At 41.0% G+C, this 27,624-nt stretch overlaps 4 protein-coding genes across 4 annotated transcripts; 2 read left to right on the top strand and 2 right to left on the bottom strand.

Moving 5' to 3' along the window:
- Positions 1 to 674: 674 nt before the first annotated feature.
- LOC5570021 (ribonuclease P protein subunit p29) lies at positions 675 to 5,362 on the bottom strand. The gene is made up of 4 exons (XM_001658861.2): positions 5,065 to 5,362; positions 4,695 to 5,007; positions 1,311 to 1,456; positions 675 to 1,247 (listed from the first exon to the last, which is right to left on the bottom strand). Exons 1-4 carry the CDS (start codon positions 5,084 to 5,086, stop codon positions 1,108 to 1,110), a joined length of 621 nt encoding a protein of 206 aa, XP_001658911.2. The 5' UTR covers positions 5,087 to 5,362; the 3' UTR covers positions 675 to 1,107.
- Positions 5,363 to 6,101: 739 nt separating this feature from the next.
- Positions 6,102 to 6,521, top strand: LOC5570020 (cytochrome b-c1 complex subunit 9). The gene is made up of 2 exons (XM_001658860.2): positions 6,102 to 6,330; positions 6,413 to 6,521. Exons 1-2 carry the CDS (start codon positions 6,199 to 6,201, stop codon positions 6,449 to 6,451), a joined length of 171 nt encoding a protein of 56 aa, XP_001658910.1. The 5' UTR covers positions 6,102 to 6,198; the 3' UTR covers positions 6,452 to 6,521.
- Positions 6,465 to 7,269, bottom strand: LOC5570019 (39S ribosomal protein L18, mitochondrial). The gene is made up of 3 exons (XM_001658859.2): positions 7,001 to 7,269; positions 6,797 to 6,947; positions 6,465 to 6,737 (listed from the first exon to the last, which is right to left on the bottom strand). The coding sequence occupies exons 1-3, from the start codon at positions 7,165 to 7,167 to the stop codon at positions 6,540 to 6,542; spliced, it is 516 nt and encodes a 171-aa protein (XP_001658909.2). The 5' UTR covers positions 7,168 to 7,269; the 3' UTR covers positions 6,465 to 6,539.
- A 3,875-nt stretch (positions 7,270 to 11,144) lies between these two features.
- LOC5570018 (probable arginine--tRNA ligase, cytoplasmic) lies at positions 11,145 to 27,029 on the top strand. The gene is made up of 5 exons (XM_001658858.2): positions 11,145 to 11,370; positions 11,446 to 11,583; positions 12,171 to 13,586; positions 26,480 to 26,786; positions 26,856 to 27,029. Exons 1-5 carry the CDS (start codon positions 11,326 to 11,328, stop codon positions 26,963 to 26,965), a joined length of 2,016 nt encoding a protein of 671 aa, XP_001658908.2. The 5' UTR covers positions 11,145 to 11,325; the 3' UTR covers positions 26,966 to 27,029.
- The last annotated feature ends 595 nt before the right edge of the window (positions 27,030 to 27,624 follow it).

The raw sequence follows: 27,624 nt of genomic DNA, 5'->3' as shown, positions 1-27,624 counted from the left end.
CTTTGTTTACATATTACTTATGTTATTGTTCATTGGGAAGCCTTAACAAAATGTTAAAGCTTATGGAAATCGTGGATATAATTGTTTGTTTTTGAATTTATTGTTCAAAACGGTAAACTTTTCACTTGCCCACTTTTGGGGCAAGTGAAAAGTAAGGAGACATTTTTCAAAACTTTTTCTGTATTTTTTTTTCAATTTTTCTTAAAAATCAATTTTAGCATGCTGCTTATATTTGGTGGGAGTCAAGTTAAAAAATATACACGACCTCATCTGTTTCAATTTAAATTCTCTAGAATTTGAAGAATCTGAACTATGCGAATTCCATTACCCACTTGCCCCACGGTACCTTACGAATAACTGAGGCGTTTTTGGAACATTGTGGAGTAAGCCCAGAAAGCATTCCGGGAGAAAAACCTAGGAGAAATCTCTACTAATTTTGCGAGAACTCCTTAATGAAAATCAGAGGATTTTCTGAATAAATCTCCAAGTTAGTTCTAGGAGGAGTTCTTAGGTTCAAGTTCAAGAATTTCCTGAAAAAATAAACAAATTTCCCTCTAATCCCCTCTTAAAATGCTTTAACAAAAGCTTCAAGTTTAGCTTAACTAGGCGAACGTGTTATTAAATTGTTATTAATTAATTAATCACTTTATGAACGATTCATAAAAGAAGCAATGTTTTGACGAGCAGAGGTTGTATGTCCATATCATAAGCTTCGTATAATAGAGTTCTTTACTGATAGGAATTTCGGGAATAAATGCTTATAAATTGTCCTACAAGCCACTATAAAACACAGGATGGTATCACAATCGCTTTTGATAATTAAGTAAGCCGCCCTGCCAGAATTCTCCTTTAACCATATAATCGATAAGCTACTTTAGAAATGTCTAAATATGAATAACTCCATAAAATACTTCAAAGGTGTAGGGATGAACCTGCTTACGGCAGAAAATCCCTTCAGTGAAAAGTAATTCATTCATTTACTTCAGAAGTTCTTCAAGATATTCCATATCCTAAGTAGGTTAACGGAAGAAAAAAGTAAAATAAGTATGTTTGTATGTTACGATTTGATGTTTCGTATTTCCGATACTACTGTAACGGAACTGAAAATCAATCTAAATCACATTCAGGGAACATTTTGACTTTTTTGACCGATCGTTCCGCTGGCCTCGAATTCAGCTGCTTTCCAAATATGGTAACATCTACGTTATTCCAGTGAATCACGAATACCGAATCCATCTTAGGAATAGCTAAAATAAGAATATTTTTAATATTAAAGGATGCATTCAGATACCAGGAAATTTGTAACTTACTGCGTACTTTGTTATCCTTGGAAACTACCTTGAAGGTACCTTTGGTTTCTAGTATTACAATGCCACGGATTCCAACCAGGCTGGGATTTTTAGTCCGGACAACACTTATCTTAGCACCATGGTAATCAGCTTTCAAGATGTCGGATCTGTAAAATCAAAATGGTTAGGCTGTAGGAACAAAGAAGGGGAAGGGTAGGGGGACGAAATTTCTTTACGGCTTTTCGCAATAATCATTCATGATAATCTGCTGTCGAAAAGTCCATTGTGAATCAAATTTTTATCTGAATAATCCTAAAGGATTAACTTTCAAGAATCTACCAGAAAGTCTTATTAGATTTCGTTGAGAATTTAAAATAGTTCTGCCAGATACGGCGCTTCAGGAGTTTTTCAAAATACTTTGTTTGAAAATCTACCGACATGTTCACTTGAATTTTTTTAACAAAAAATCCTGGGGTCGCTAAAACTGCATTTTCTTACTGAGCTTCTGGTATTGAGTTCAGTATGAAAAAGTAGTCTTAAAGTAATATCATGATTGTTTGGTATTCTCATTCAAACTACAGTTAACTCTCCCTTACTCGATATTCCGTATTTCGATATCGAGTTAGAGAACCATAGTAAAAGTTGGTTTTCATGGCTAACTTGATGGTCCCTTGGAACGCAGTTGCACTGCTTTTGTGTTCTGTAACTCAATACCTCCCTAACTCAATGGTCCCTTCAATATCGAGTAAGGGAGAAATGACTGTATGACAAAAATTTATAACAGGGAAAATCATAAATTCTTTATGTGATTCATGGGCTTAAAATAGGTAAAATATTATTGCGGAAGTCATAAATTTGTAGCATAATTCATGAGAGAAGTACAATCCAAAAAAGAATAAATGATGGCATGAATATTTTGAGAGATCGCTAGAAATATTTCAGATTTGTTCAATGTATTTTGTGAGTTAGCCGGTTTTTAAAAACGAGTCTTCCCTAGAAATATGTTTTCAAAAATTTAATCTGAAATTCCTAAACACATTTCCTCAGCAATGAAGCAAAAAGCAGCTCCAATTGTTCACCACATAATCTAGCAGAGCTTAGTCAAATACATCATCAAAAGTTTTCCCATGAAATTTTGTTTGAACTTTATCATTGAACATTCTCGCTGAAACTAGGTTGCCATCGGCACCCATCGTTAGAATTCCAATTTTATGTCACTGATTGCTAGTTTTCGATTAAACTTAAGGATGGTCCTTTCGGTTTTCTCAAATTGATGGACTCCTCGTACGTCAGCTAGCTAAACAGTTTGCGAAAAAGCCCATTTTTTGATAAATCTTTGGTAGGTATTCATTCACGTGATATGTCTCATATTTCCCTTGGAACACATAGCAAACTTAGTGGCATCGTACAGAGATAGAATATAGCTTTCATTTCAAGTTAAAAAAAATTACCGCCATCTTGAATTTTCTTAGAAAAATCGTTTTTTCACCATTATCGCACCGCTAGTTTTGAATGCTGAGATCACCATCAGAAAGCTGAGGAAAGAATGCGTAAGATAGGCTACAAAAATTAGGTGAGCAATGGTATTTACCCTATGAGATGAACGATTTTTTTGTACAACAAAGAAACAAGTTTTCAATCGTTGGTTTAAAGTAGTAGAATAGGCCTTTTCGTGTGACAGATCCGTCTATGCATTTGTTAACATCGGTGGAGGACCGGTGCTAACACGGGCCTGTCATTTTCATAGAAGAACAGTCAAAAAGCTTCCCGATCAGCTGATTTGAGACGTCATGTGAATAGGCCTATGAGTTTTCACCTTGGTAGCTCTCAACATGTTGAAATTTAAGGCGAAGTAGCCCATCATTCGTTTTAGCAACAATGATTACTTTGCAGCGTGCAATTTCAAAGTGATAAAACTGATTCTTGACCATTTTTTTTTTTTTTTTGGCCGAATAATAATATTTCAACTATTCGGTATTCGGCCGAAAGCCAAATAGTACTATTCGGTACCGTGACATACCCTATTACCGTGAGGTTAAAAAAATTCAAGTTTCAATCAAGCAGTAAAAAATAATGTATGACTATTTTGAAGTTTTTTAAGTTGTATATAGTAGACCGTTTTATATACTTCGCACAAAAAATTGATTTGTACTATTTCGAAAATTTTAACCATTCTTACAGTTGCTGTTGTTAAACAAACCATTGTTCCAAATACCGTGCATCTGACCTCGACTGCCGGATGATATTTCTAAACATCTCTCAATTGAGCAAACGAAGCGCTTCATAATTAAAACTTTTGTATCAAACAACGCCTTGTGGTTTGTATGATCGATTCGGGAAATAAAATATACCTATGCTTATGTTTATTACAATTATTTAGAAAAATTAATAATTTAATATGCTAAAAATCCATAAAGTCCCCCAATACACGGTATTAGGCAGCACACGGAATTAGAGCAATCCAGGAATTTTTGCACAGGATTTTTTTTCATTGGATTCTTCTAGAGATGTACCGTGACACATTTCTAGAAGAATCCAACGAAAAAAAATCCTGTGCAAAAATTCCTGGATTTTTGAGTAAGTTTTAAAACATTTAGATATTAATTGGTAAGATATTGATAAAATTTCAATAGTATCAACTGGGAACCTTAATTGAACTATTGAAGATTCCATGGATGTTTTGAGAAACTTATTTGGAAATGTTTGGACTAACTGCAACATTACTTCTTGGATGATATGCTGGTGAAATTCTTACAAGAAATCTACAAGCGCCTTATCGTGTTCTTTTTCCTTGTCCCAGGTCGATTCCTGACAGTTTTTAATAGGCTTTCTTGAACAACCCTCAGGGAATTTTGGATTTTTGGTAGCAAACGGAAGGAATGAATACGCGGAGGATTTCTTCGAATGATACCTCCGCTTTTTTTATTTCTGGATGGAATGAACCTTTATGGATTTTCTCAGAAGAAATACTATAAAAATCTTCGGAATATCTCCTAAAGCAACAACTAGAGAAATCGATTAAAGGGATACTGGAGGTAGTAGTGTTGGAGTACTCAAGAATTTCCTGGGGCAAATTCTGGAGAACTTCCTCTAAGCATGCTTTGAAAAATCCCTGCATGTAGAATTTATAAAGGAATGTCTAGAAAAATTTCTGGTGAGATTTCTGTAGGATTTGAAAGTATTCCAGATTAAATATCTGGAGAAATTACTAAGATAATTCCTGAAGCTTTTCCTAGAGGAATCTAAGACGACATTGCATCAAGACTCACTGCAAGCATAATAAGAAAAAGAGTCTTTACAGAATTTCCATTAAAAAATAGAGACTTGATTTAAAACAGTGACCACCTAAGAAAAAATATCTAGCTACGCCAATGGCTAGTTCGGATAACATGCAGAATAACCTACGTGAACTGGTTGTATTGACTTCCCGTTACATCCGGAAGCTTTTCCTTTCCCAAGTACCGGGCCATGTAACCGCACCAAAGTCGATGCAGCGGAACAACCTGTTGATATCGAATGGTATCCTCCGGCAGCGCGTAAATTCCCATCTGCGCTATTTCTTTTCGGGACAACTTCTTCTTGGGCTTTGAATCTGTCGTCGGTTTGGGCACTTTTTGCTTCGGTATGAGCATTTCCGTCGTGCGCCCTTTTGTCTCCTGGAACCGAGCTCGTTCCTGCGGTTTGATGAGGCCTTCCATTATGGTAGTGGAAGTAGAATCTAAAAAAAAGACATGTTCACTGAATATCGTGATATTCAATCGTATGATGTACTTACTTGTTTTCGATTTGGAGTCCATAATTTCCAGGAAGTTGCACTAAACTGTTCAGTCTTAATTTGATTTTTAAATTGATTTCGATGCGATTTAATTTGTTTGCAAACACGTGCGGTAACTCAACTCATTTTCGAGTTCTCGCTGAGTGGTTTTACGCTGAGACGTTTTACGCACACAAGTATAATGAAGCTATGATTGAAAGAAAGCTGGCAAAAGTCTGACTTTTGTTTCCAATTTTCCACAGCAGTGTTTGTAACATATGCATAACGCATGATCTTATCAGTAACGCATGCCAAACGAAAACAACCACAGTCAAAGGTTTCTATGGTCTTGTCCACTGATGTACTAAACTTACTCGGTCGAAGAATTTTGACACTAGAGCGGGTCCAGATCACGTGGGGATCATACGGGAGCGTGCCCCGCTCAAGTGTCACAATTCTCAGTCTGAGTGAATTTAGTACACCGGTGGATTAGACCATAGCCAAGTACGGACCTGAAACGTAAATCACTCAAGTAAAATTTCTCCTTTTTACCAAAGTAATTTTGACAGCTGATACAGTATGGTCTAATCCACCGGTGTACTAAATTCACTCAGACTGAGAATTGTGACACTTGAGCGGGGCACGCTCCCGTATGATCCCCACGTGATCTGGACCCGCTCTAGTGTCAAAATTCTTCGACCGAGTAAGTTTAGTACATCAGTGGACAAGACCATGGTCTAATCCACCGGTGTACTAAATTCACTCGGACACTTGAGCGGGGCACGCTCCCGTATGATCCCCACGTGATCTGGACCCGCTCTAGTGTCAAAATTCTTCGACCGAGTCAGTTTAGTACACCAGTGGATAAGACCATGAGCGAAATGTCATTTCATTTTGGGTCGTTCGATAGCTGATGTAGAAATTTTTACCGTGCTGGACATCATTTTATCAGACGCTAGCGCCATCCGTTGGGATTTTTCATTGATTCCTACCTTCCAAATTTTCGTAACTCCTGTATGAATCGTGTACTTGAATCTGTCACCCGCGTGTGAACGTCAAATTTTCAGCTGTCGAATCGCGAACTATTTCGTCTAGTGCAAGCATCCACAAAGGTTGAGTGCGTTTGTTAGAAAACGATCTGAAAATCGGCGGAAAATGAAGGTCCTGAACAATCTACTCCTGAAGCGGACATCCACTTACGTCGTGGGAATCGCGGCCAGCGTTTTCTTCTTCGAGCGGGCCTTCGATTTGGGCACCGATGCCTTTTTCAGATCGTACAACAAGGGGGTAAGTGTTTTTAACCTATTCATAATTACATAAGAGTGGTCGATGTCTCTTGATTCTAAACTTTGATTTGTATTCGTTTCAGAAATTGTGGGACGATATCAAGGATAAATACGAACAGTAAAAAGGGCGTTCGCTTGGAGTGGAAACTATTCGTTTAATATGACTAATAAAATCTAGGAAACCACATAGAAGTGTTTTATGGCTCAACGTTATTCTGTCACTTCCCAAGGCTTTTCAGGGCGCTCCATATCCCAAGGTTGGATTGGTTTTATCCTTTCAGGCTCCTGTAGTTTAATCCCACTTTCAGTCAGTGTCTTTAAGAATATGTCCGCCTTTCCGTTTGGCTTTGGTTGAATATCACAACGCATTTCCGTAAGGCCAGCTTCCAAGCATCGATTAGCGAAAATCTACAAAGATTAAACGTTTTGTTGTGAAACAAATAGAGACCCATTAGAAGACTGCTGACCTTTGCCAGATTGATGTAGGCTGAGGTATCATTTCCTTTGAATAAATGCTGTTTGACCGCCCATTCGGAAGTGCTGGATTCAACGACTGTCCCATTTTGGAAGTGATTTACTTTAGCGGTTACATACTTGTTGCTGGATGTGAGCTCCAATCTGTAAATATATGAATTAGTTCACTTATAATACCGCAAATTCCAAACACTCACTTGTGCCAAAAGTTGCGGACGGGTTTCTCCAAATGATAGCCATCGTTTTTGTACGCCAATCGAAGCCGTTCCAGATTGCGTGGATTCCGGTTCAGAATGTAGCGGGTACCTTCGGCGCACTTGCTCAGCTCTTGGATTTTGTGGAATACGCGCTTCGAACTGGCCATTTTTTCGTTCAGGAAAGGAACACGCACGAGTACACGGATAATTCAAAACTAAAGAAGTGTTTTTGGTTCAGATTCGGAATTCGCATGCAGATGTTTACGTCACTTTTGATTTTGACGAAAAAAAAATCACTCCGACAAATTTGTACACGGAAAAATATATATTAAGCGTGCTCTAGAATGAGGGCGTATGCACGGGTTCACTATGAACCGATGCACGAGTTCACTTTTTGACTTTTGAGCGGTGCCGTGTTATTTACGTGACCATGGCAACGAGTAAATTTGACAGCACTCAAACGTCAAATTAGTGAACTCGTGCATGGACCTATGCAAGGGTTCACTAATTTGAAGTTTGAGCGGTGCCGAATTCACTGGATTCCATGGCCACATAAATAACACGGCACCGCTAAAACGTCAAATTGTGTAGGGTTTATTCAAAACGGCATGCCCATCTTTATCTACACTTTAGTTATCAATCCCATGTTGACTAAATCCTTTTCAACATTGACTTGACAAGTAGAGTGTAGCTCAAGATGGGCTTGCCGTAATGCCGTTGTACCGCGCTGCCGCTCACATTGTGCGTCTCGTACTTGATAGACTCGCTGTAGCTGAATGCTGTTGATTGCATTCTCATGATGTTACGGCTCATACACAATTTGTAGCCCTTACAAAAAGTGTTACGAGGGGGTGGGTGGGTGTCAAAAATGGCCATTTTTGGCGTTATGAAATATGTGAACCAACCCTAATCCCTATTCTAGAAGAGCGCCATCCACGCCTTTAAGCTTTGCGTTAGATCACCAATAGTCTAGTTCACAACGTGTAATATTGCAACATATTGAAACCTGAGAGAGAGGAGACAGCTCACTGACAGTTGGCATGTTGTCTAGCCTTTTTTAAATGCTTTTTCAATTCTTGGGTAGTGCACAACGATCAGATGAACTAATTTTGGTCAAAATCATATTTACTTCATGTTGTTCACTATGAAAAAGGATGCAATTTTAGAGATAAATTTCCGTTGTACGGTTGAACAGAAAGCTACCGCAACAGTCACATTACTGATTTTCACAAAGCATCATCAATCGGCTGCGATGATACCTTGGAAACCAGACTGATGATTGTTGTTTTTGGCTGTTTTTCAAAGCTTTGGACTCTACTAGCATACTTTGATTAGATGGTTTGATTTAATGATAAAATGATTCTCAAGGCTGCGGTAGAACTTTGACAATTGCGGTAGAACTTGGCGGCTACCGCAGAACGGAAAATTTTCAAAAGAACCATAATAAATATACAAGCATCAATAGCAGTTCGCCAACACACAACTTTATTTGGGTATTCTGCCCTTCTACGCATATTTGTCCCATGTTCTATGTAAATATTATAGACCGTGGGACAATTATGCGTAAAACGGCAGTATTCTACTTTTTAAAATGTGAAAACATCGAAAAACACCTAGAAAATTTAGTTATGTCTACTTGAATTTTCAAGCTTTTTCACGTTTTGCCCTCCAAAGGGTTCATTTCAATACCGGGTACCCCCGTTAGTTTGACCACATTTAATCTGAACACTTTTTAATTTGTACCCCGCTAATTTGCACGTCGTTCAGATTAAAAATGGTTCAAACGTCATTTAGCTCATGGAACGGAGTAAAGTGAAATGGAACGCTGTGGAACGAAATGCAGAATCAAAACAAAACAGAAAAAGAGGTAACCAGAAACACGTTTCTAGGGTGACTAGATGTTCAAATTAAAAATGAACCCCGATGGTTTGCATGAGGTATTGTGCATCCCGATAAAATTCAGAAAAAGAACTTCGCTCAATTTCCTCTTCTTTATTAACGAACTTAAGGTAACACACGATAGACTCATCGTGGCATCCATGAACAATATATGTTCAAACGATCGTTGAAAAGAAAATATGTCTGTTTCATATATATCATATCGATCATTCGATCATATGCTTGCTAACAACAGGCATGTTGATACACTTTTAGTTCATCTATGTCCGGTAGAACCGATATCACATCCCCAAAACTACAAAATTGATCATCATTTATGGATAGCAAACAGTTGCACCTTAAGCACCGCCAACACATTTTCAATCGGAAGGATTTTGGCGCGCTCAAACTGACAAATCTTCCGTTGTGGTGAAACTTCTTCCGTCGACGTGATGTTGGACAGTTTTCTAAAACAGTCGAGATAAAAGCCGAGCCGGCTGAGCAATGACAGTTAGTTCGTTCAAAACTTCGCTTCGGAAGTCCAACCGGCGAACTCCAGATTGGTGCTGCGAAGTCAATACCGTTCAAATTAACGGGGGTGCACTGTATTACGTACCGCAAAAATTGACAATTTTAGATACCCACCCTCCCTCCACGTTACAGTTTTTGTATGAAAATTTTTAAATATTTGTATGGACCGTAACACTAAATAACACCCTCTCCCTTCCCCTGTTGCGTTACGTAAAATTTGAACGATCCCGAATGTGTTGGTTTTTAGTGACAGTTGGTGACAGGTTCCCTTGACTTTTGGGAGCTCGCAATCTAAGCCAGCTGTCTCCTCTCTCTCAGATTGAAACATTCGAGTTTATGCGTGGTATGCACCTGACAAAGTAATTAAGTAAGTAATTTGAACGGTTCTCCATGCAAACCATCGGGGTTCATTTTTAATTTGAACTACATTCTACATTCCGTTCCATATCGTTCCATTCAGAGATGCCAAGTCAATTTTTCAAAAATCTGGATGATTTCAAAAATTTGTCTGGAAAAGTCTGGATCTCCTATATCGTACATGCAGAACCTTACAAATTATTTACAAAACCTTACAAATCCCTTACACATTTTATCTGGATCTTCCAGATTTTTGTAAAATGGGGCCTCAAAAATCTGGAATATTCCAGACAAATCTGGAAGGTTGGCAACGCTGGTTCCATTTCACTTTACTCCGTTCCATGAGCTGAATGACGTTTAAATCATTTTTAATCTGAACGATGTGCAAATTAGCGGGGTACAAATTAAAAAGTGTTCAGATTAAATGTGGTCAAACCCACGGTGGTACCAATCCAATTGCAAAATATATGTAACTTTTAGCTTTTCGGTAGTTGTTAAACTTTTAACGAGCGAATCCCCACTGTACGCATAACGTCGGGCATAGTGGGCTGGACATCGGATCTGGTGTGCCAGGTGCGCTTTCCTGACGTAGTTCCGACGCATGTGTTGGGAGAAAATCCGTTTTTCGCGTGTCGAAAATTCCGGTTTTCAACTGTGCGAAGGGCCTGTTCACAAATTTCATAACGCTGAAGGGGGTGGGTGGATGTTCTCATAATGTTACAGCTTAATGCGTGGTATGCACCTGAAACGTAAAGCGCTCAAGTAAAATTTCTCGTTTTTACCAAAGTAATTTTGACAGCTGATTCAGTATGAGCGAAATGTCACTTTTACTTGCGGAATAATTGAGCGTCACATTTTTCCGTACGGAAAAGTGACAGCTCCATTTGATTTGCACAGCAGACGTTACCGACGTTATGAAATCAGCTCTACTTATCAACAGCGTACAGCTCAAGTAATTTCGGTAGAGGAATCATTCCTTGACCGTTTCATGTCCTATCCTTTTGCACAGTACTTATGATCAGCGTACCGGCTATAATGGTTTCATAACGTCGGTAACGCCTACTGTACAAATCAAATGGAACTGTCACTTTTCCGTACGGAAAAATGTGCCGCTCAATTATTCCGCAAGTAAAAGTGACACTTCGCTCATACTGGAACGGCTGTCAAAATTACTTTGGTAAAATAAGAGAAATTTTTCTTGAGCGCATTACGTTTCAGGTGCATACTACGCATTACAAGAGGGTGGGTGGGTATCAAAAGTGCCCATTTTTGGCGTTATGAAATTTGTGAATAAACCCGAAGAATAAATTTAATGATCAGCGACCAGCCATCAACTCCGACAAATAAAACTCTGAAGCGGTCTTATGGGCTGGTCTAATACAACATGACGTTTCCACGGTTCCACTTTCCAACTGTTCCGATATTTACACGTTCACGTTGAGGAGACCGAAGCAACCGGTGTTTACTTTTACTTACGTTGCATTTGGATTTTAGTAAACTATTTTTTGTGACGAATTTCATCATCCAACCGTTGTTGAATCAGAGTGGAAGTTGCCAAAATGTCTAGCGATATTCAAACGGAAACCCGAAGGCTGAAGAAAGTGGTAAGTTTGATTGTTTCTGAACCTTTTTGGAACCGTTCATTCCCAAACTAACCTTATTCGTCCGATCATTTGAAGGAACACGAAATCAGACTGCTACAAAAAGATTTGGAGGATGCCCGGAACAATGTTGGCCTGGGAGAAAACAATCCCGAGCTGGAAAAGCTGCAGGTGGAGAATATGAAGCTGAAACATCGTCTGGTTATTTTGAATAAGGTAGGCAATATCTATCTATAAAAGTACAGGGATGGTAGCGACTAAGTGCCTTTAACAAAGCGACTTAACGAGACCTTAATAGTAGTTTACGGAACAAGTTGCAGAATGATGATTTTTACAGCACGTGTCGTAAATTTATCCTACGAGGCTTGCCGAGTAGGATAATTACGACGAGTGCTGTAAAAATCGAGTTCTGCAACGAGTTACGTACAACATTTTTTGCAATTTCGTAGAAGACCACTTGAGGGTATCAGAAATTATATCGGAATGCATTCACCATCATTTCACAATTCTGAAAAATTGTTGTGTAATGATTCATTACGCAACTCAAAACAGTTGCGTAATGAGAAAGCGTTGCGTAATAAATCATTACAGCACTGGTTTCAGTTAGGTAATGACTATTCCCGCACTGCATACTTCAGTGCAGGAAAGTAGGCCGTTTCATGACAGATTGGCGTGATGAAAAACAGCCTATTACGATGAGAAATTGCAAAAAAGAGACTTCCATTACAATAGAGACCAAATCTCTTAAAAGAAATCAGCTACCAGTCCTGAATAATAAAAATTTTACTCACATTCTGTTTCAGGCGATTGCAGCCGAACAAGGTCACGCTTCCGATTCCGGAAGTCCATCCACACCTAACGGAGGAGCGGTATCAATTTTGGACCACTTAAGCAATCTTTTCACGCAAGCCATTGCCACTGCATTCCCGCAAGTGTGCCAAGATGTTCCGGCGGTCATAACCGTGTCCAGTTCGGCCAAATTTGGAGACTACCAATGTAACAACGCGATGCAGATCGTGCAGAAACTGAAGGCCTTGGACGTGAAAACGAATCCTCGCGATGTGGCCAACAAACTGATGGAGGCGTTGCCCCCGTCACCGGCCATCAGTAAAGCGGAAGTGGCCGGAGCTGGGTTTGTGAATGTGTTTCTGGACAAGGCATTTGGCGCCTCTGCCATCATGTCCATCTTGAAGGACGGCGTTAAACCTCCGCAGTTCGAGAAGCGACGAGTAATTGTGGACTTTTCGTCGCCGAACATTGCCAAGGAGATGCACGTGGGACATTTACGGTCGACCATTATCGGAGATTCGATTAGCCGATTTTTAGAATTCCTAGGACATGACGTACTGAGGTTGAATCATGTGGGAGACTGGGGCACTCAGTTTGGTATGCTGATTGCTCATCTGCAGGACAGGTTCCCGGATTATTTGAAGGTTTCTCCACCAATCAGTGACCTGCAAGGGTTCTACAAAGAGAGTAAGACCAGGTTTGATTCCGACGAGGATTTCAAGAAGCGAGCCTACGCTTGTGTAGTAAAACTGCAAAGCGGCGACGATGATTCCATGAAAGCCTGGAAATTGATCTGCGACGTGTCCAGGAAAGAATTCCAAAAAGTGTACGACCGACTGGATGTTAAGCTGATCGAACGAGGCGAATCATTCTATCAAAAGCGAATGGAAGCTATCGTGAAGGAGTTGGCCAATGCTGGTTTCCTGGAGGAAGACGAGGGTCGTAAGATTATGTGGGGAGAAAATCGTAACGGAATTCCTTTAACAATTATCAAATCCGATGGGGGATTCACGTACGATACCTCGGATATGGCCGCCATCAAGCAACGTCTGCACGAAGAGAAAGGCGAATGGTTAGTGTACGTAACGGACGCAGGCCAGGCAACTCACTTCCAAACGATATTCTCCTGTGCTCGGCGTGCTAAGATTCTGGATCCCAATGTCCACCGCGTAGATCACGTGGGATTCGGCGTCGTCTTAGGCGAGGATGGTAAAAAGTTCAAAACCCGTTCCGGTGACACCGTTAAGCTGACGGAGCTTCTGGACGAGGGCTTGAAGCGTTCGTTGGATAAGCTGCTCGAAAAGGAACGCGACAAGGTGCTCACACCGGAAGAACTGAAGCAAGCGCAGGAATCCGTTGCATACGGTTGCATTAAATACGCCGACCTTTCACACAACAGGAACAACGAGTACATTTTCTCCTTTGATAAGGTAATGTCTCTATTCTAATTCAAACTCAATAACGGGGTGTCCATTAGAGGTTTCTAACATAATGCTGATTTTCTTCTTTTTGGCATTAACGTCCTCACGGGGACAGAGTCTGCTTCTCAGCTTAGTGTTCTTATAAGCACTTCCAGCTTTCTATGTCAAAGTTGTCATTTTCGCATTCGTATATCGTGTGGCAAGTACGATGATACTCTATGTCCAGGAAAGTCAAGGAAATTTCCATTACGAAAAGATCCTGGACCGACCGGGATTTGAAGCCAGACACCTTCAGCGGTCCTATAATACTTCCCCGAAAACTAGTTCCCCAAAAATCAGTGATGCATTTTAAGAAATTCTTCAAAGCAACTCGCGAATTTGAGCCTAAAAGTTTTCGGCTTAATAACTACTACTACCTATTCCTATTAGTGATTTTTTATTCTTTCAATCATCAGCTGTTCTTTCGATGTTTTATAATGGCAGAGTAAAAGTTGTAATCAACGAATTTCTCTTCTTTGAGTTATAGGTAGGCTGTTCTTTCGAGTTGTACCGTATGAGTTAAAGTTTGAGCGATAGCGGTAAACAAAATCGACTGACAAAATTATCTTGAGCGAAATTCAAAGTTGACAGTGACTTCAGACGAGGAACCTTAAAAATAAGCCCCTGCATTACTTGTCTGTATTACATCTTGTCAGTATTACAATTTCCAACAAGAGATTCGTCCTTCTTTTAGTTATCGGCTATTCTTTCGGAAGTAGCACTAGCAAAGTGATTGTTGGAATCATAATTATTGACGCTTTCATCAGTGATTTTTTCTTCTTTTATCATAGACTGTTCTTTAGCGATTTACTTTTGAAATATTGGTGTCAGTTTAATATGAGTTAACATTTTCATCTGACATTTTTCAAACAATAGTCTAGTGCCATTTTAGAATATGTTGAACTCGCATTGCCTCCAGCAATATAAAAATATAATTATGCATTACAAAATAACATAACGCTTTCGAAAGAGGGCGGGTGAGGTCTCTTATATTAACATGTCAGCATTATCATCATTTCGAAAAATGATGTAGGGGGAGATCCCCCAGTACCGGACAGCACCCAATACCGGACAAAGTCGAAACATTGAGAAATCATGGTCCAATCAAGACGGTGTATTAGTAGTAAAGGAAGCTATAATGGAGACTAACATTTGCGTAGAATTCATCATTGAAATATGCATGCCTTTTTAAAAAAGTACAAAAGTTTGAAGATCTTAAAAAAATGACGTATCGCCTTAATTTTGAGCCTATTTAGTAATTATTTTGAGTATGAAAAAATACTTTGGGTCACGCAAGCATATTCGAACATAATCCTAATTGGATAGTATGAATGTATTTTATACCATAAGGCCGGAACAAATCTTAAAATCTTCTTTTGTCACCTTCCATCAAAATGTGTCGAGGGGGGGACAAAAAATAATAAAATGGAAATTCAAGGAAATTCATAATTTTTTATTCTCATATGGCGAAAAAGCATGTTTTGCCACATATATCCGTCAAATAAAAATGTTTGAATAATAAACACGGCACGGTTCATTGTTCGTAACATCGATCGCATAACATTTTTCATAAAACGGCTTTCAAATTGTACTCTAGCTATTAACAATTTCAAGAAGACTGCGAAAATGTTGCACTTATATCCAACTTGAAATCATATTTAGATTGTATCAGTTTGGTCCAACATGCATGTAACATAAGGGCTATTCAAATTTAAATTTTTTTTGAAAATACAATCTCTCATATCTTCCTTATAATCTTCACCATAAAAATAGTGTTATGTGAAATTTTCAGCTTTCTATGTGATGATTTAAAGGTGGCCCAAAGACGATGTAGGTTTATATGAAAATTAATATTCAGAAATTCTAAAAAATGTTCCAATTACGTTAGTACTGTAAGTACAAACATATCATCCCATAGAGAAAACTTATTCTTCAAGTCTTAATGAAGGAAGTTGCTGAAGAAACAAATCCGTTTTGAGCAAATTTTGTTTTGGATTTTGTTGATGTGAAGCTAAATAATAGCTAACAAACTCATGAATATCTTTTCTCCTATCGGTCGGATTGAATTGCTCTCTTCAGCAAACTTCTTTGTTATGGTTCGAAGAATGAGTTTTTACTATGGTATGATAAATTTGTACATACATTCCAGTACTAAAGTGCTTGGAACATTTTTCAACATTTCTCCATAGTAATTTCCATATAAACCAACATCGTCTTTGGGCCACCTTCAAATCACTACCTAGAAAGCTGAAAATTTCACCGAACTCTATTTTTATGGTAAGGATTGTAAGAAAGATATGGGAGATTGAATTTTCATTTTTTTTTTATTTTGAACAGCCCTAATGTAACACTCCCGGTCGGTCCAGGATCTTTTCGCTATTTTCTTAACTTCCCTGGGCATTAAGTGTCATCGTACCTGCCACATGATATACGAATGCGAAAATGGCAACTTAGGCAAAGAAAGCTCCCAGTTAATAATTGTGAAAGTGTTCATAAGGACACTAAGCTGAGAAGCAGGCTCTGTCCCGGTGGGCACGTAATGCCCAGAAGAAGAAGAATTCATGTAAATCATAAAAAAATCTAATTTTATAGACCACACTGTTACCAAAAACGAACAGATTGAGGACTTGTAATCCATTAACACCTGTTATCTCATATAATACAGTAAAGACGAATTACAAAGCTAGCTAAAAAACACGAAAAATAATGAAAATCTACACTGAAAATAAGATATTTTATTTATTTCCCCCTTCTGACTTTTTGGAAATTTTGTAGGGGGGGGAGACAAAAGTAAAATTTCAAATTTGTTCCGGCCTAATTGAACTAGATATGGACAAATTACAATTTTCGTTAAGCTCCTCCTGTCCCCCAGTTTCGGACAGCTTGATTTGTTATATGATATTTTTGTAATTATTGCACCAGTGTCTCAAAATACATTCATTTTTCTTGGATTCCGTCGATCATGGTATCAAACATGAGATAAAATTAAGAAAAATGAATATTCAGAACAACATCGTAAAAGTGCTATTTTTAGTCATATAAGAAAGAGGTTTTTGATGGACATCTTGCAAACTAAGAAATACTCAAATTATTCTTGTAAATGTTGCAGATGCATTGAATTGCTAATTATATACTATTCCTACAGTAAATACATTCAATGATGTACAAATTTACAGAATTCGAGGCATTTCCAGATCGTGTCCGGTATTGAGTTCCACCTTTCACATCCACAAAATGCAATGTCAAAATTCATATTTATATTTTCAAATTTATTTTTGTACACTATAAAAATGATAATATTTATCATAAATGGTTAACACGAGCACATAAAACTAATATTTTTCGAATTATGAATTTAGTGGCTTAAGTGTCCGGTACTGGGGGATCTCCCCCTATTACTGTGAACAGTGTGAACACAACCATTCTTACAAAATCAAGTACACGCCTGTGCTGTGAGTGAGATTTTGGTGCTCACTTGGCCCATGAAGAATAGCTGTTGATTAAAAGAAGAATAAATCTCTGATAACAAAAACATGAATTCAAATGAAAATCAAAATTCTATAAAATAGGTACCTATATGGGATTCATTTGTCGGATCCTCAATTTTTCGTGCCAAGAAAATTCAGGGCTTTGGTCCATTCGGGGAAATGGTATTCGGGGTAACGGAATATTCGGGGTAATGGATATCGGGGTACTTGACCATTCGGAGTATTGACTTTCGGGGTGATGGTTTTCGGGGAAATGCTATAGGATCCCTTCAGCATGGCTTTGCTTTGTAGCCGCGGACTCTAACCACTCAGCTAAGGAAGGCCCCTACATAATGCTGATCACGTAAGGCTGATGATCATTACAAAAGGCTGAAAATTGTAGGGCTTTTAATTTTTAAGTGAGTTAGAACTGAGTTTTTATAGGAAGCTGCTAATCAGGTATTAGAAGGCCGGCTCCAAAGGCACGTTCCCCGCCATTTGGGAGATTTGTACCATAGCCATATTTAGTGATCCTTTATAAAGGAGCACTAGCCATATTGGAGCCTATTTCATCATCTACCCGATGGGAGAGGAAAGGGAAGGGGAAGATGGGAGGAAATAGGAGGGAGGGGTCCATTGAAGAGGGGATATCGCATAAGCGAAATGAGAGCATGTAGCTCCATACCACAATGGGTTCGAACAGCGCCCTAAAAAGGGCACTGCAAAACGCATGAGCGTAAAGAGAGCTTAGAGCTCATTACCACAGCGGGTTAAGAATAACAGAATATCCTGAAGAATCAGGCTTCTGAATTCAGTTTCACTTAATAAGTGTTTACCAAGTAATCGGATTCGCAGTTGCGCGAAAACTAGACAGTTACATATCAGGTGATACGATGTTCTATAATCGGAGACACAACTATCACACACAAATGAGCCAGCACGCAGAATATTTGCCATGTGATAGTTGAGTCGGCAGTGGCCTGTCATCGCTCTGACTAAGAGACTGCAATTCTGCTTTGACAGATTTGTTAAATAGTTCGCCACCCTTGGATATGGCTCAGTAATGTACAATTTTGTTTGACGACATGACTCCAAACTATTCCAATATTGCTTGTGCTGAGTTGTCGCCCATGAATTTATCTGAAGCTTCACCCAGCACTTCGAAATTGTATTATTTGGCTCAGGGCCAATGAAGTCATGCGATGCTCCATCGCGAGCTAGCTCATCAGCCAATTCATTTCCAGCGATAGAAGAATGGCCAGGTACAAATACTGATGCAGAGTAGCGGTTAGAGCAGTGAATAAAAGAAAACACGTGTGGTTCTCTTGGGTGACAACTACTGAATGATGATTTATTATAATCTAAATGTATAGCAGTGTGGTAACAAATGCAGTGTGCGTGTTGGTGTGTGTGAGGTACATCGAGTGAGGATAAATGGGATAAATGAAATAAAATGTTACACTGAAATAATTCGCTCTTCAAATTGGGTCCTAAAATGTTTAATGAAATCTTGTTTTTATTCAATAACACGAAAGAGCACCTTACTGCAACTACTTTAGCAATTTTTTCCGCTCAAATAACGGCTATATTATGTTTAAACTTTAATTTAAAAATTGGGTCCATAAATGAACCTTGACACTTAAGATCATGTTTGACGTTCGCTTAGTCGACAAAAACACCACAGGGGTTTTAGTTCGACCACTGGGGTTGTACCTATCTGACATTTCGGAAGGGACACTGAAAACAAAATACACCCAAAATTTGAGTTTAAGCCAAGGGGTGTGACAAAATTAAAAAAAATGTTTTTTGGGCTCAAACCAACGGAAAACATTAGAAAATTGAGTAAACATGTGTTATTGGCCTAAACTTAAGCGTTTGGCACTAAAATTGGGACAGGGCTTTAGGACCCTATTGACAACGGTGCTACAGGGTTGTGTAGCCCGTCACTCCTTCTCAACGTTGGCAAATCGACATCTCGGATGGCTCTTTGACGCCGATGGCATTTCTGTGTCTTTCTAGCTTGATTCGTTCCAACGGCTTCGTCATGAGGTCCGCCTTCATGCGCTCTGTTGGCATGTAGCGAAGTTCAATGACTCTCTGCTGCTGGAGATCCTTGGTGTAGGCGTACTTCGTGTCAATGTGCTTAGAACGCCGTTCAAGACGCTCTGACTTGACGATCTTTATGCACGATTGATTGTCTTCCCAGATGATGATCGGCTTGGGCGATGATTGCTTGAGGTCGTTGAGAAGCTTCCGGTACCACATGAGCTGCTGGCATCCATCCGCCAACGCGACAAATTCGGCCTCTGTTGAGGACAGGGCGACACACGACTGCTTTCGTGTTCCCCAGTCGACGAGACCGCCACCGAACTTCAGAAGGAACCCGGAATGTGACTTCCGGTCGCCTTCATCTCCGGCCCAGTCGGCGTCCACGAAGCATTCCGTTTCGCCGGATCCGGAGCCCAGGTGCAAACGATGGTTCTTCGTAGCCTTGTGGTATCGGAGGACCCTCTTCTTAGCTTCCGTCCAATCTCGATTAGTCGGGTTGGTGACTTTTCTTCCAAGCAGTGAGACGGCCACGCAGATGCCCGGCCGTGTGTTCACCGCGACGTAGAGCAAACTCCCTACCAAACTACGGTACGAGGCGTTAGTAGGTAGTTCCGTCTCCTCCTTTTGCTTGAGGTACGCGGGGTCGATTGGTACCTTGGATGGCTTGGCTTCGTCGTGTCCGAATCGCCGTATCAACTTGTCGATGTAGCTGGCCTGGTCAAGTGTGTAGTGATCACCAGCCTTCTCGACGCGTATTCCCAAGAACTGCTTGGGCTCACCGAAGCAGGAAAGCTTCAATTTGTCCTGCAGCAGCCGACGAATCTCGTCGAACTCAGCCTCGGAGTTGCAAACGACGAGCAAGTCGTCGACGTACATCAGGATGTAGCTCAGCTTCCCGTTGCGATTTCGGATGTACAAGCACATGTCACTGTCCGCAGGCTTGAATCCCATGGCCTTCAATACTCCGTCGATTTTCCTGTTCCAAGCTCGAGCGGACTGTTTCAGCCCATAAATACATCGTTTGAGGCGGCATACCATTCCATCCTTTTGATCGAAGCCGGGAGGTTGCTTCATGTACACCTCCTCCTCCAAATCGGCGTGTAGGTACGAGCTTTTTATGTCCAAGTGCTTGACTAATTTGTGTTCCTGACTGGCGAGTACGAGGATGGTCCGCAGGGTCGTTTGACGCACGACGGGGGCGAAAACCTCGTCGTAGTCTTGGCCGAATTTTTGAGAAAAACCCTGGGCGACTAGTCTCGCCTTGCACCGTACTACCTGCCCGGACTCGTCTTCCTTCTTCTTGTAGGTCCATTTGCATCCTACCGGTTTGCGTCCGGGGGGTAGAGGGACGAGCTCCCAAGTACCGGTTTCGTGGAAGGCTTCTATCTCCTCCTGCATCGCTGCCTGCCAAACCGACGCTTCAGGACCTTCGACCGCGTAGGAGTAACTTTGCGGCTCATCGCTGACGTGTTTCGTAACGCCGGTAACGTCACGGAACCGTTGAGGTGGCAAACCTTTCGTTGGACGCGCAGACCTTCTCGGTTCGCCGAAGTGTGGCGACTCCGTGTCGCTGAATCCCTCAAAATCGGTGTCTGTTTGAGTCGTATCTTCAATCGCTGTATCGTAGCCTTCAGTTTTGTTTGCTTCGGGCCGTGCTTCGATCTCGATCTGGTGTTGAGCACCGGTGTTGGCTTCCAGTTCGACTTCCGGTTGAGCAACCGGTACGACGGGATGGTTTTGTAGACGACCTGTATCAAAGAAAACTTCGTCGACATTCTTACCTTCAGTGGCCGCATCCGTCGGGTCTATCTTCACGTCTTCCTCGATGAATTTGGCGTCCCGGCTCACGTAGACTTTTCGTGTGGCTTTGTCCAAGAAGCGGTAAGCTTTATGCTCCGAGGAGTAACCCACGAACGTCAACTTTCGTGCGGTGGCGTCCAGCTTCTTCCTTTTTACTTTCGGGATATGGACCCAAGCACTGCAGCCGAAAATCTTGAAGTGGTCGACCTTCGGTTTCACGCCGGTCCAAAGCTCGTATGGAGTGACGTCGAGAGGCTTCGTTGGCAGAACGTTCTGGAGGTGAACTGCCGTGGTCAGTGCTTCTGCCCAATAGCGTTGCTCCAGGTGTGCATCGAAGAGCATGCACCGCACCATTTCCACGAGCGAACGGTTTTTCCGCTCTGCGATGCCGTTTTGCTGGGGTCTATAACCAGCCGTGTATTGCGCCGATATTCCTTCCCGCTTGTAGAACGCTCGCAGCCGCTTTCCGCTGTACTCGCCGCCCTGATCAGAGCGGATTGCTTTCGGTTTCCGACCGAAAAGTGTTTTGACGTAGGCGACGTACTCCTCGATTTTCGTTGCGACCTCGGATTTCTCTTTTAGTAGGTAGAGGACGCAAAATCGGCTGTGGTCATCGATAACGGTCATAAAGTACCGATAACCGCTAACCGACGGCACCTCGACCGGACCGCAAACGTCCGTATGCACCAGGTCCATTGGTGCATTTGACTTGGATTGAGACTCACTAGGGAAAGGAGTACGTGGTGTCTTACCTTGCAAACAGCATTCACATTTCTCGTCGATGCTGCACCGGCGGAGTGTAATTCCATCCACCAGTTGGGCTTTCAGCAAATGGTCGATCGCTTTCGGGTCCCGGTGGCGATGCCAAACGTGCTGGCAATCCTTGTTGTGGTGGCTGCCTGCCACCATCACCACGTTTTCCGGTTGCTTGATTTGATAGAGACCTTGCTTCAAACGTGCCACGCCCACGGTGGCTTCTCCACGGAGAATTCGGCATCCTGCCGAGTCGAAAACAACTGTAGCTTGCTTTTGGACGAGAGCTGGAACGGAAAGCAGGTTCATCGAGAGGGTGGGAGCATAGAGCGCAAAGCTGATGTCCATTTCACGACGATTCCCATGCTCGTCGACACATTCGACGACGCAGCAACCTTCGCCGTGCACCTCCGCTTGTTTTCCGTCCGCCAGTGTGACGAACTTAACCTCACTTTCACGCAATTCCCGGAAGAACTTTCGATCCGCCACGGTGTGCCAAGTAGCACCTGAATCCACGACCCACAGCTTGATGGCATCGGTGTCCGTTGTTCCTCCTGCAGCCAGCGCGAACGAAACTTTTTCCTTCTTGCTGGTGCCTTTTTCCTGCTGTTTCGGTTGCTTTTCTGAATCACGGGCAAACTTACGGCATTCCTTTTGTTTGTGTCCCGGATTTCCGCAATAGTGGCACTTGATCGGATTCTTCTTCTTCATGCTGCCATGGCCGACCCGCAGCGCCGAGCTTGATCCAGCACCCTGTCGCTTTGCTGCCTCGTCGAGGAGCTTCCTCTTGACCAGCTCCAGTGTTAGGTCATCATCTGACCGGCTTTCGAGGGCGGTTGTGAGGGTGTCGAACGAGGCTTCTCAAAATCATCGCGACAGTGAGGTTCTCCCCGAGTTCCTGTCCGGCGTTTGCCAAACGAGAAAACAATTCCTCCATCTCGAATAAATGCTCCGCCATGTCATCACCGTCGGCAAAGCGCTTGTCGCAAATTTGTTTGAGTAGCGACACTTTCGACGTCAAACTCGTCTTCTGATGGTGATTTTGCAGCGCCGTCCACGTGTCTTTGGCTGTCCGTGCCGCGCGAATCAGTCCGTGCTGATTGTCTTCAATTAACAGGCCGATGGTGGCCCTCGCCTTGGCGTCGCCCGCATTCCACGTCGCATCGGCTTCCTCATCGGGCTTCACTCCCGGATCCACGTAGCGTCAGAGCTCCTCTCGAACGAGCAGTAGCTCGACCTTGAAGCGCCACGTCGGGTAATTGCTGTTACCCAGCTTTTGCAAGGAAAATCGATTTCCTTCCATGACACTCGCGAAAACCGACCGAAAAACTCGCGACTACTTCGATTTTCTTCCGGTTTTACCGCGAACTATCGAAAAATCTTTATTTTTACAAATGGCGTCACCACTTTTTCGCCGAGCGGCCCATAACCTGATGCAGAGTAGCGGTTAGAGCAGTGAATAAAAGAAAACACGTGTGGTTCTCTTGGGTGACAACTACTGAATGATGATTTATTATAATCTAAATGTATAGCAGTGTGGTAACAAATGCAGTGTGCGTGTTGGTGTGTGTGAGGTACATCGAGTGAGGATAAATGGGATAAATTAGATAAAATGTTACACTGAAATAATTCGCTCTTCAAATTGACAACGGTGCTACAGGGTTGTGTAGTCCGTCAAATACAAGGTTTACAAAGTTGACTGAATTCAGTTCCTCAATTTGAGTTCGAGACGCGATAACAAGCTTCGACCTTGAGTTAGCCGAAGCAAGAGCTTTTATAGCAGCCTGATTATCTGAACAAAAGTATATGACTTTACCGATTACGCGCTGTTGAAGTGCCGATTGCACTCCACACATAAGAGCAAATATTTCCGCCTGAAAAACGGTGCAGTTTCTACCAAGTGAGTAATATTGATTCAGCATTAGCTCACGAGAATATACTCCTGCACCAGCTCTACCTTCAAGAAGGGAGCCATCAGTGTAACACACTATATTGTTTGATATACTTCTTTCCAAAGAGCCAGACGTCCACTCTCCCCGTGAAGGAAATTGTGTGGTAAATGTCATGTAAGGAAAGTGACAAGCAATTGTGAGATCACTTGGAGCAAGAACAATTTTGTCCCAATTCACCAAAAGTGGAAACAACGAAGTGTGTGTAGATCTACGATTCACTGGATTTTCCTCGAGTAGATCCAGTACCCATAAACGGTAAGAGCAAAAAAGTAATTCTTGTTTAAGATGTATGTGTAGTGGCGCAACGTCGCACCAGACATCGCCATCAAGCACATCCTTTGGAGATGGCCCAATTTTGATTGGATTGTTCTCACTTCGCCCTTTTGCCACCACACAAGCCATATGCCAATATTGGTCGAACAACTGTTGTGTAAATCCATTTGATATAATTGGGTTTGAGGCCCCAAGCAAGCTTTTTTGACTCTGAAATCAATGTGAGGTGTCCAAGAATGCTTGGAATCTAGAACAACTCCGACATACTTTACCTGATCGGTTATATAAATGTCAGTGCCAAAAAGACGTAAAGGTCGAATTCCATCGCGATTTCGTCATTTCGTAAAAAGAACAATAGATGTTTTATTCGGGTTAACCGAAAGGCCATATTGGCGACACCAACTCTCGACTACCTGAAGTCAGGTTTTGGGAATGTACCCGGTAGCAAAACTGCTTACAAGTAGCTTTTTCAAAACATGTTCGATAAACTCAAATCCCTTTTGGAGCAGAACAGGATAAATCCCATCCGTTCCTGGAGATTTGAAAGGAGCAAAACTATTAAATGCCCATTGAATCGATTCAGTAGTTACGATATTGCGAGCCGAGGCCAGAGACTCGTAACAACATGAAAAGACATTTGGTTCATCCGTAGATGCTATGTCCACACATCCGGGGAAGTGTGTATTGAATAAACATTCTAAAACTTCTTCATCAGAAAAAGTAAAGTCACCATTACGTAGCGAATTTCGTTCACTTGGAAATCCTTAGATTTTTCAAGGATTTTGTTCAGCCGACTGACTTCACTCAAACTGGAAACATTAGTACAAGTTTTTTTCCAGCCGGATCGTTCAGCAGAACGAAGAGCCCTCTTGTAAGCCTTACGAGCCAACTTGAATGACTCTGATCCAGCTGAACGGCGTCTGTTCCAACTCCTTCTACATTGTTTCCTGAGTCTAGTCAGATCGGAATTCCACCATGGGTTCCCTCTTGTAGTCTTCATTGACCGCAGAGGACATGCTTCTTCAAAAGCTTCCATAATGAAGGAAGTTGTAGTATCAATGGCATCATCCAAATCACTAGGATTTTCAATAGACTGAGAATATCCTTGAAATTACCTATTAGAAAGCATATTTGAGCTTGAGCTTGAGCTTGATTGACCGCCCTTGGATGCTACTCCAGTATCGCCAGATCAGCTGCACTTACACAAGGAACCAACCGAATGACTGTTTGGGACTAACAGACATCCTCAGTGTATAAGTGCTGGTGATCTTCTATTTTTAGGCAACAATGGCGCCTGCTACTTCAGAATGCAGACCAATGTGGGAAAGGGGGAGGAAATGATGTTGCACTTATACTGGCCCACTGTAGACCGTGGAGTCCGACTGCATCTACGCCAGTTCATGCGGGAGTGTATGGATTGGGGGAAAGGCATGGCAGAGAAGGTTTGCTTTTGTGGTTAGCAGACTGCCTATGTATCAGGCGTAAGGAAAGGCATGCGTGTGGAAGAACGGAAGCGTTAGGGAAACTGTTTCTTGTCCATCTCTGGTTCTAGCGTTTGCTATGAACAAATAGTTTGAGTGTGATAGATTTAGAATGGAAGATAGAAGCAAGTGAGAGACATACATATTTGGATGAATTAACCATCATTTAGCAATTTTTGAAAATTGTGTTATAATGATCCATGACGCAACTCAATACAGTTGCGTAATGAAAAAGGCGTTACATAATAGTCATCATTGAACATTCTGATACCTTTCAGCCTTGTTTCAGCGGACATTTTCAACCTTTTATAATTTCAGTGTAGGTGTATGTAATCCGTTGTTTTTATGCGATAATTTCAAGCAAACACTTTGTTCCGAGCACTTTTGAAACTTTTGATTGTGCAACTTTTTGCCGAGGAAACTACTGTTCTATCTCTTATGGTTGCAAAATTATCAGCGATTTTCTTCCTAAAAAAAATGTTTTCAAATGTAAATATCTCTAAAAGACGCAAACAGATCTTAAATCTTTTGATGCTATTAGTGAGATTATCTCCTTTTTATGTTCATGATGAGAAAATTGTGAGGACGTTTTTTGTCTAAAGAACGAAATTTGATAATTGATAATTTGACAAATAATGGAGATAGGTCTTTGGTGGCTTCAGCAAAAATGTGCAAAATTTACAAATGAAAAAAAAAGAACTTTTAGAATACACAACATAAACCTATATTTAATTGAAGCTTACGTCAAAAGGAGAGAATGGGAAAGAAACGAAAAAAAAATAATGTTTTAGGTTTGACACCTACCGTATAACTTAGTAGCAAAATTTACCGAACAGGATACAAAAAAAAGAAATCTGTAAAACAATTCTAAATGGCTGTTCAAAATTAACTGCTTAACGTTTTGGGATTCGATGTTTTCTCCATTTGAACGATAAAGATGTAATTTAAAATGAATGTGTCTGACAGGGTTCGCGATACAAGTGTTTGTCTCTCGCCCTCACTGGCAAGCGTCGAGATCAAAGGATCAATCACTACTAATTCAACACCCTTTCAATAAGCATACACAATACAAAGGTCCTCCTTTTCAGATGCTGGAAGACAAAGGTAACACAGCAGTTTACCTTCTCTACGCGTATACTCGCATACGTTCGATTGCTCGCAACTGCGGAGGAGATTTCGCCAACAATATCGAGAAAGTAATCGATACAACCGAACTGACGCTGGATCACGAGAAAGAATGGAAGCTGGCGAAAGTGCTCCTGAAGTTCACCGACGTGATGAAGCTCATCTCGAAGAACCTCTGTTTGCATCATCTTTGCGAGTTTGTGTACGAAGTTAGCACAACGTTTACAGAATTTTACGACAGCTGTTACTGCATTGAAAAGAACAAACAAGGTCAGTAGCGAAATTCTAAGGTGCATGCGTGATGTAGTGTTTATTTACTTCTATTTCTTTTATTTTCAGGCGAAATAGTAAAGATCAACGCTGGCCGTGTCTTGCTGTGTGAAGCAACGTCTAGAATTCTGGGCATATGCTTCGATATTCTGGGATTGAAGCCATTGCATAAAATTTGAACAGCTTCCATCACAGTTATTATATCTTTTCAATAAACTTATATGAACTATCATTTTCAAGTGATTACACTTGTTTCAATATTTCTGCTCACATTAATCGAAAAGCCTCGCTTTGCTGTTGTCCTTTCTGAAACTTGCATAACCCTTTATCGCCTATGATGTTTATAGATGACCATCACTTTTGAACGAATCCAAATTGATATCTAACGCATTTATCGTGGCAATAGAAGATTGCAACGATTTTTGTCTATTAATAATTTTATTCAACATTGTTCCAATGTTTCAACATTGGATATTCTATGTAACTCACTAGTATTATACCAGGGAGGGAGCTTCAGAATCTTTTTCAAAGTTTTAATTTGAATTCTCTGGCAGAACTGTCTTCCAGGTATTACATCAGCTAGTCCATATTGGTACAGCATACAGCATGGCTGGTCTAAAAATTTGTTTGAAGATCAAAAGCTTGTTCTTAAGACAAAGTTTTGATTTTCTGTTAATGAGTGGATAAATACATTTTATATATTTGTTACATTTGGCTATGAGCCAATTTTTGACTCTTTCATATATTTTTAATCTTTATCTAGTATGAGCCCCAGATACTTAACTTCACCTGACCAATTTATATGAGAGGAGTCATCGTGACAACATGTCTACTTAAA

This window comes from Aedes aegypti, chromosome 3 (assembly GCF_002204515.2).
Source record: "Aedes aegypti strain LVP_AGWG chromosome 3, AaegL5.0 Primary Assembly, whole genome shotgun sequence".
Taxonomy (NCBI): Eukaryota; Metazoa; Arthropoda; class Insecta; order Diptera; family Culicidae; genus Aedes; species Aedes aegypti.
The sequence above is the reverse complement of the archived record's forward strand: the minus strand, read 5'-3'. Positions and strand labels throughout refer to the sequence as shown.

Excerpts from the sequence above, each read along its gene's own strand:
- LOC5570020 (XM_001658860.2), top strand. The coding sequence starts at position 6,199 with ATGAAGGTCCTGAACAATCTACTCCTGAAGCGGACATCCACTTACGTC. Across the intron at positions 6,331-6,412 it reads TCAGATCGTACAACAAGGGG|AAATTGTGGGACGATATCAA; the intron begins GTAAGTGTTTTT and ends TATTCGTTTCAG.
- LOC5570018 (XM_001658858.2), top strand. The coding sequence starts at position 11,326 with ATGTCTAGCGATATTCAAACGGAAACCCGAAGGCTGAAGAAAGTG. Across the intron at positions 11,371-11,445 it reads CCCGAAGGCTGAAGAAAGTG|GAACACGAAATCAGACTGCT; the intron begins GTAAGTTTGATT and ends GATCATTTGAAG. Across the intron at positions 26,787-26,855 it reads CATTGAAAAGAACAAACAAG|GCGAAATAGTAAAGATCAAC; the intron begins GTCAGTAGCGAA and ends TTTTATTTTCAG.
- LOC5570021 (XM_001658861.2), bottom strand. The coding sequence starts at position 5,086 with ATGGACTCCAAATCGAAAACAA. Across the intron at positions 1,457-4,694 it reads AGTCAATACAACCAGTTCAC|ATCCGACATCTTGAAAGCTG; the intron begins GTAGGTTATTCT and ends TTGATTTTACAG. Across the intron at positions 1,248-1,310 it reads CAAGGATAACAAAGTACGCA|CTATTCCTAAGATGGATTCG; the intron begins GTAAGTTACAAA and ends TTCTTATTTTAG.
- LOC5570019 (XM_001658859.2), bottom strand. The coding sequence starts at position 7,167 with ATGGCCAGTTCGAAGCGCGTATTCCACAAAATCCAAGAGCTGAGCAAG. Across the intron at positions 6,948-7,000 it reads GTCCGCAACTTTTGGCACAA|ATTGGAGCTCACATCCAGCA; the intron begins GTGAGTGTTTGG and ends ATATATTTACAG. Across the intron at positions 6,738-6,796 it reads CCTACATCAATCTGGCAAAG|ATTTTCGCTAATCGATGCTT; the intron begins GTCAGCAGTCTT and ends TAATCTTTGTAG.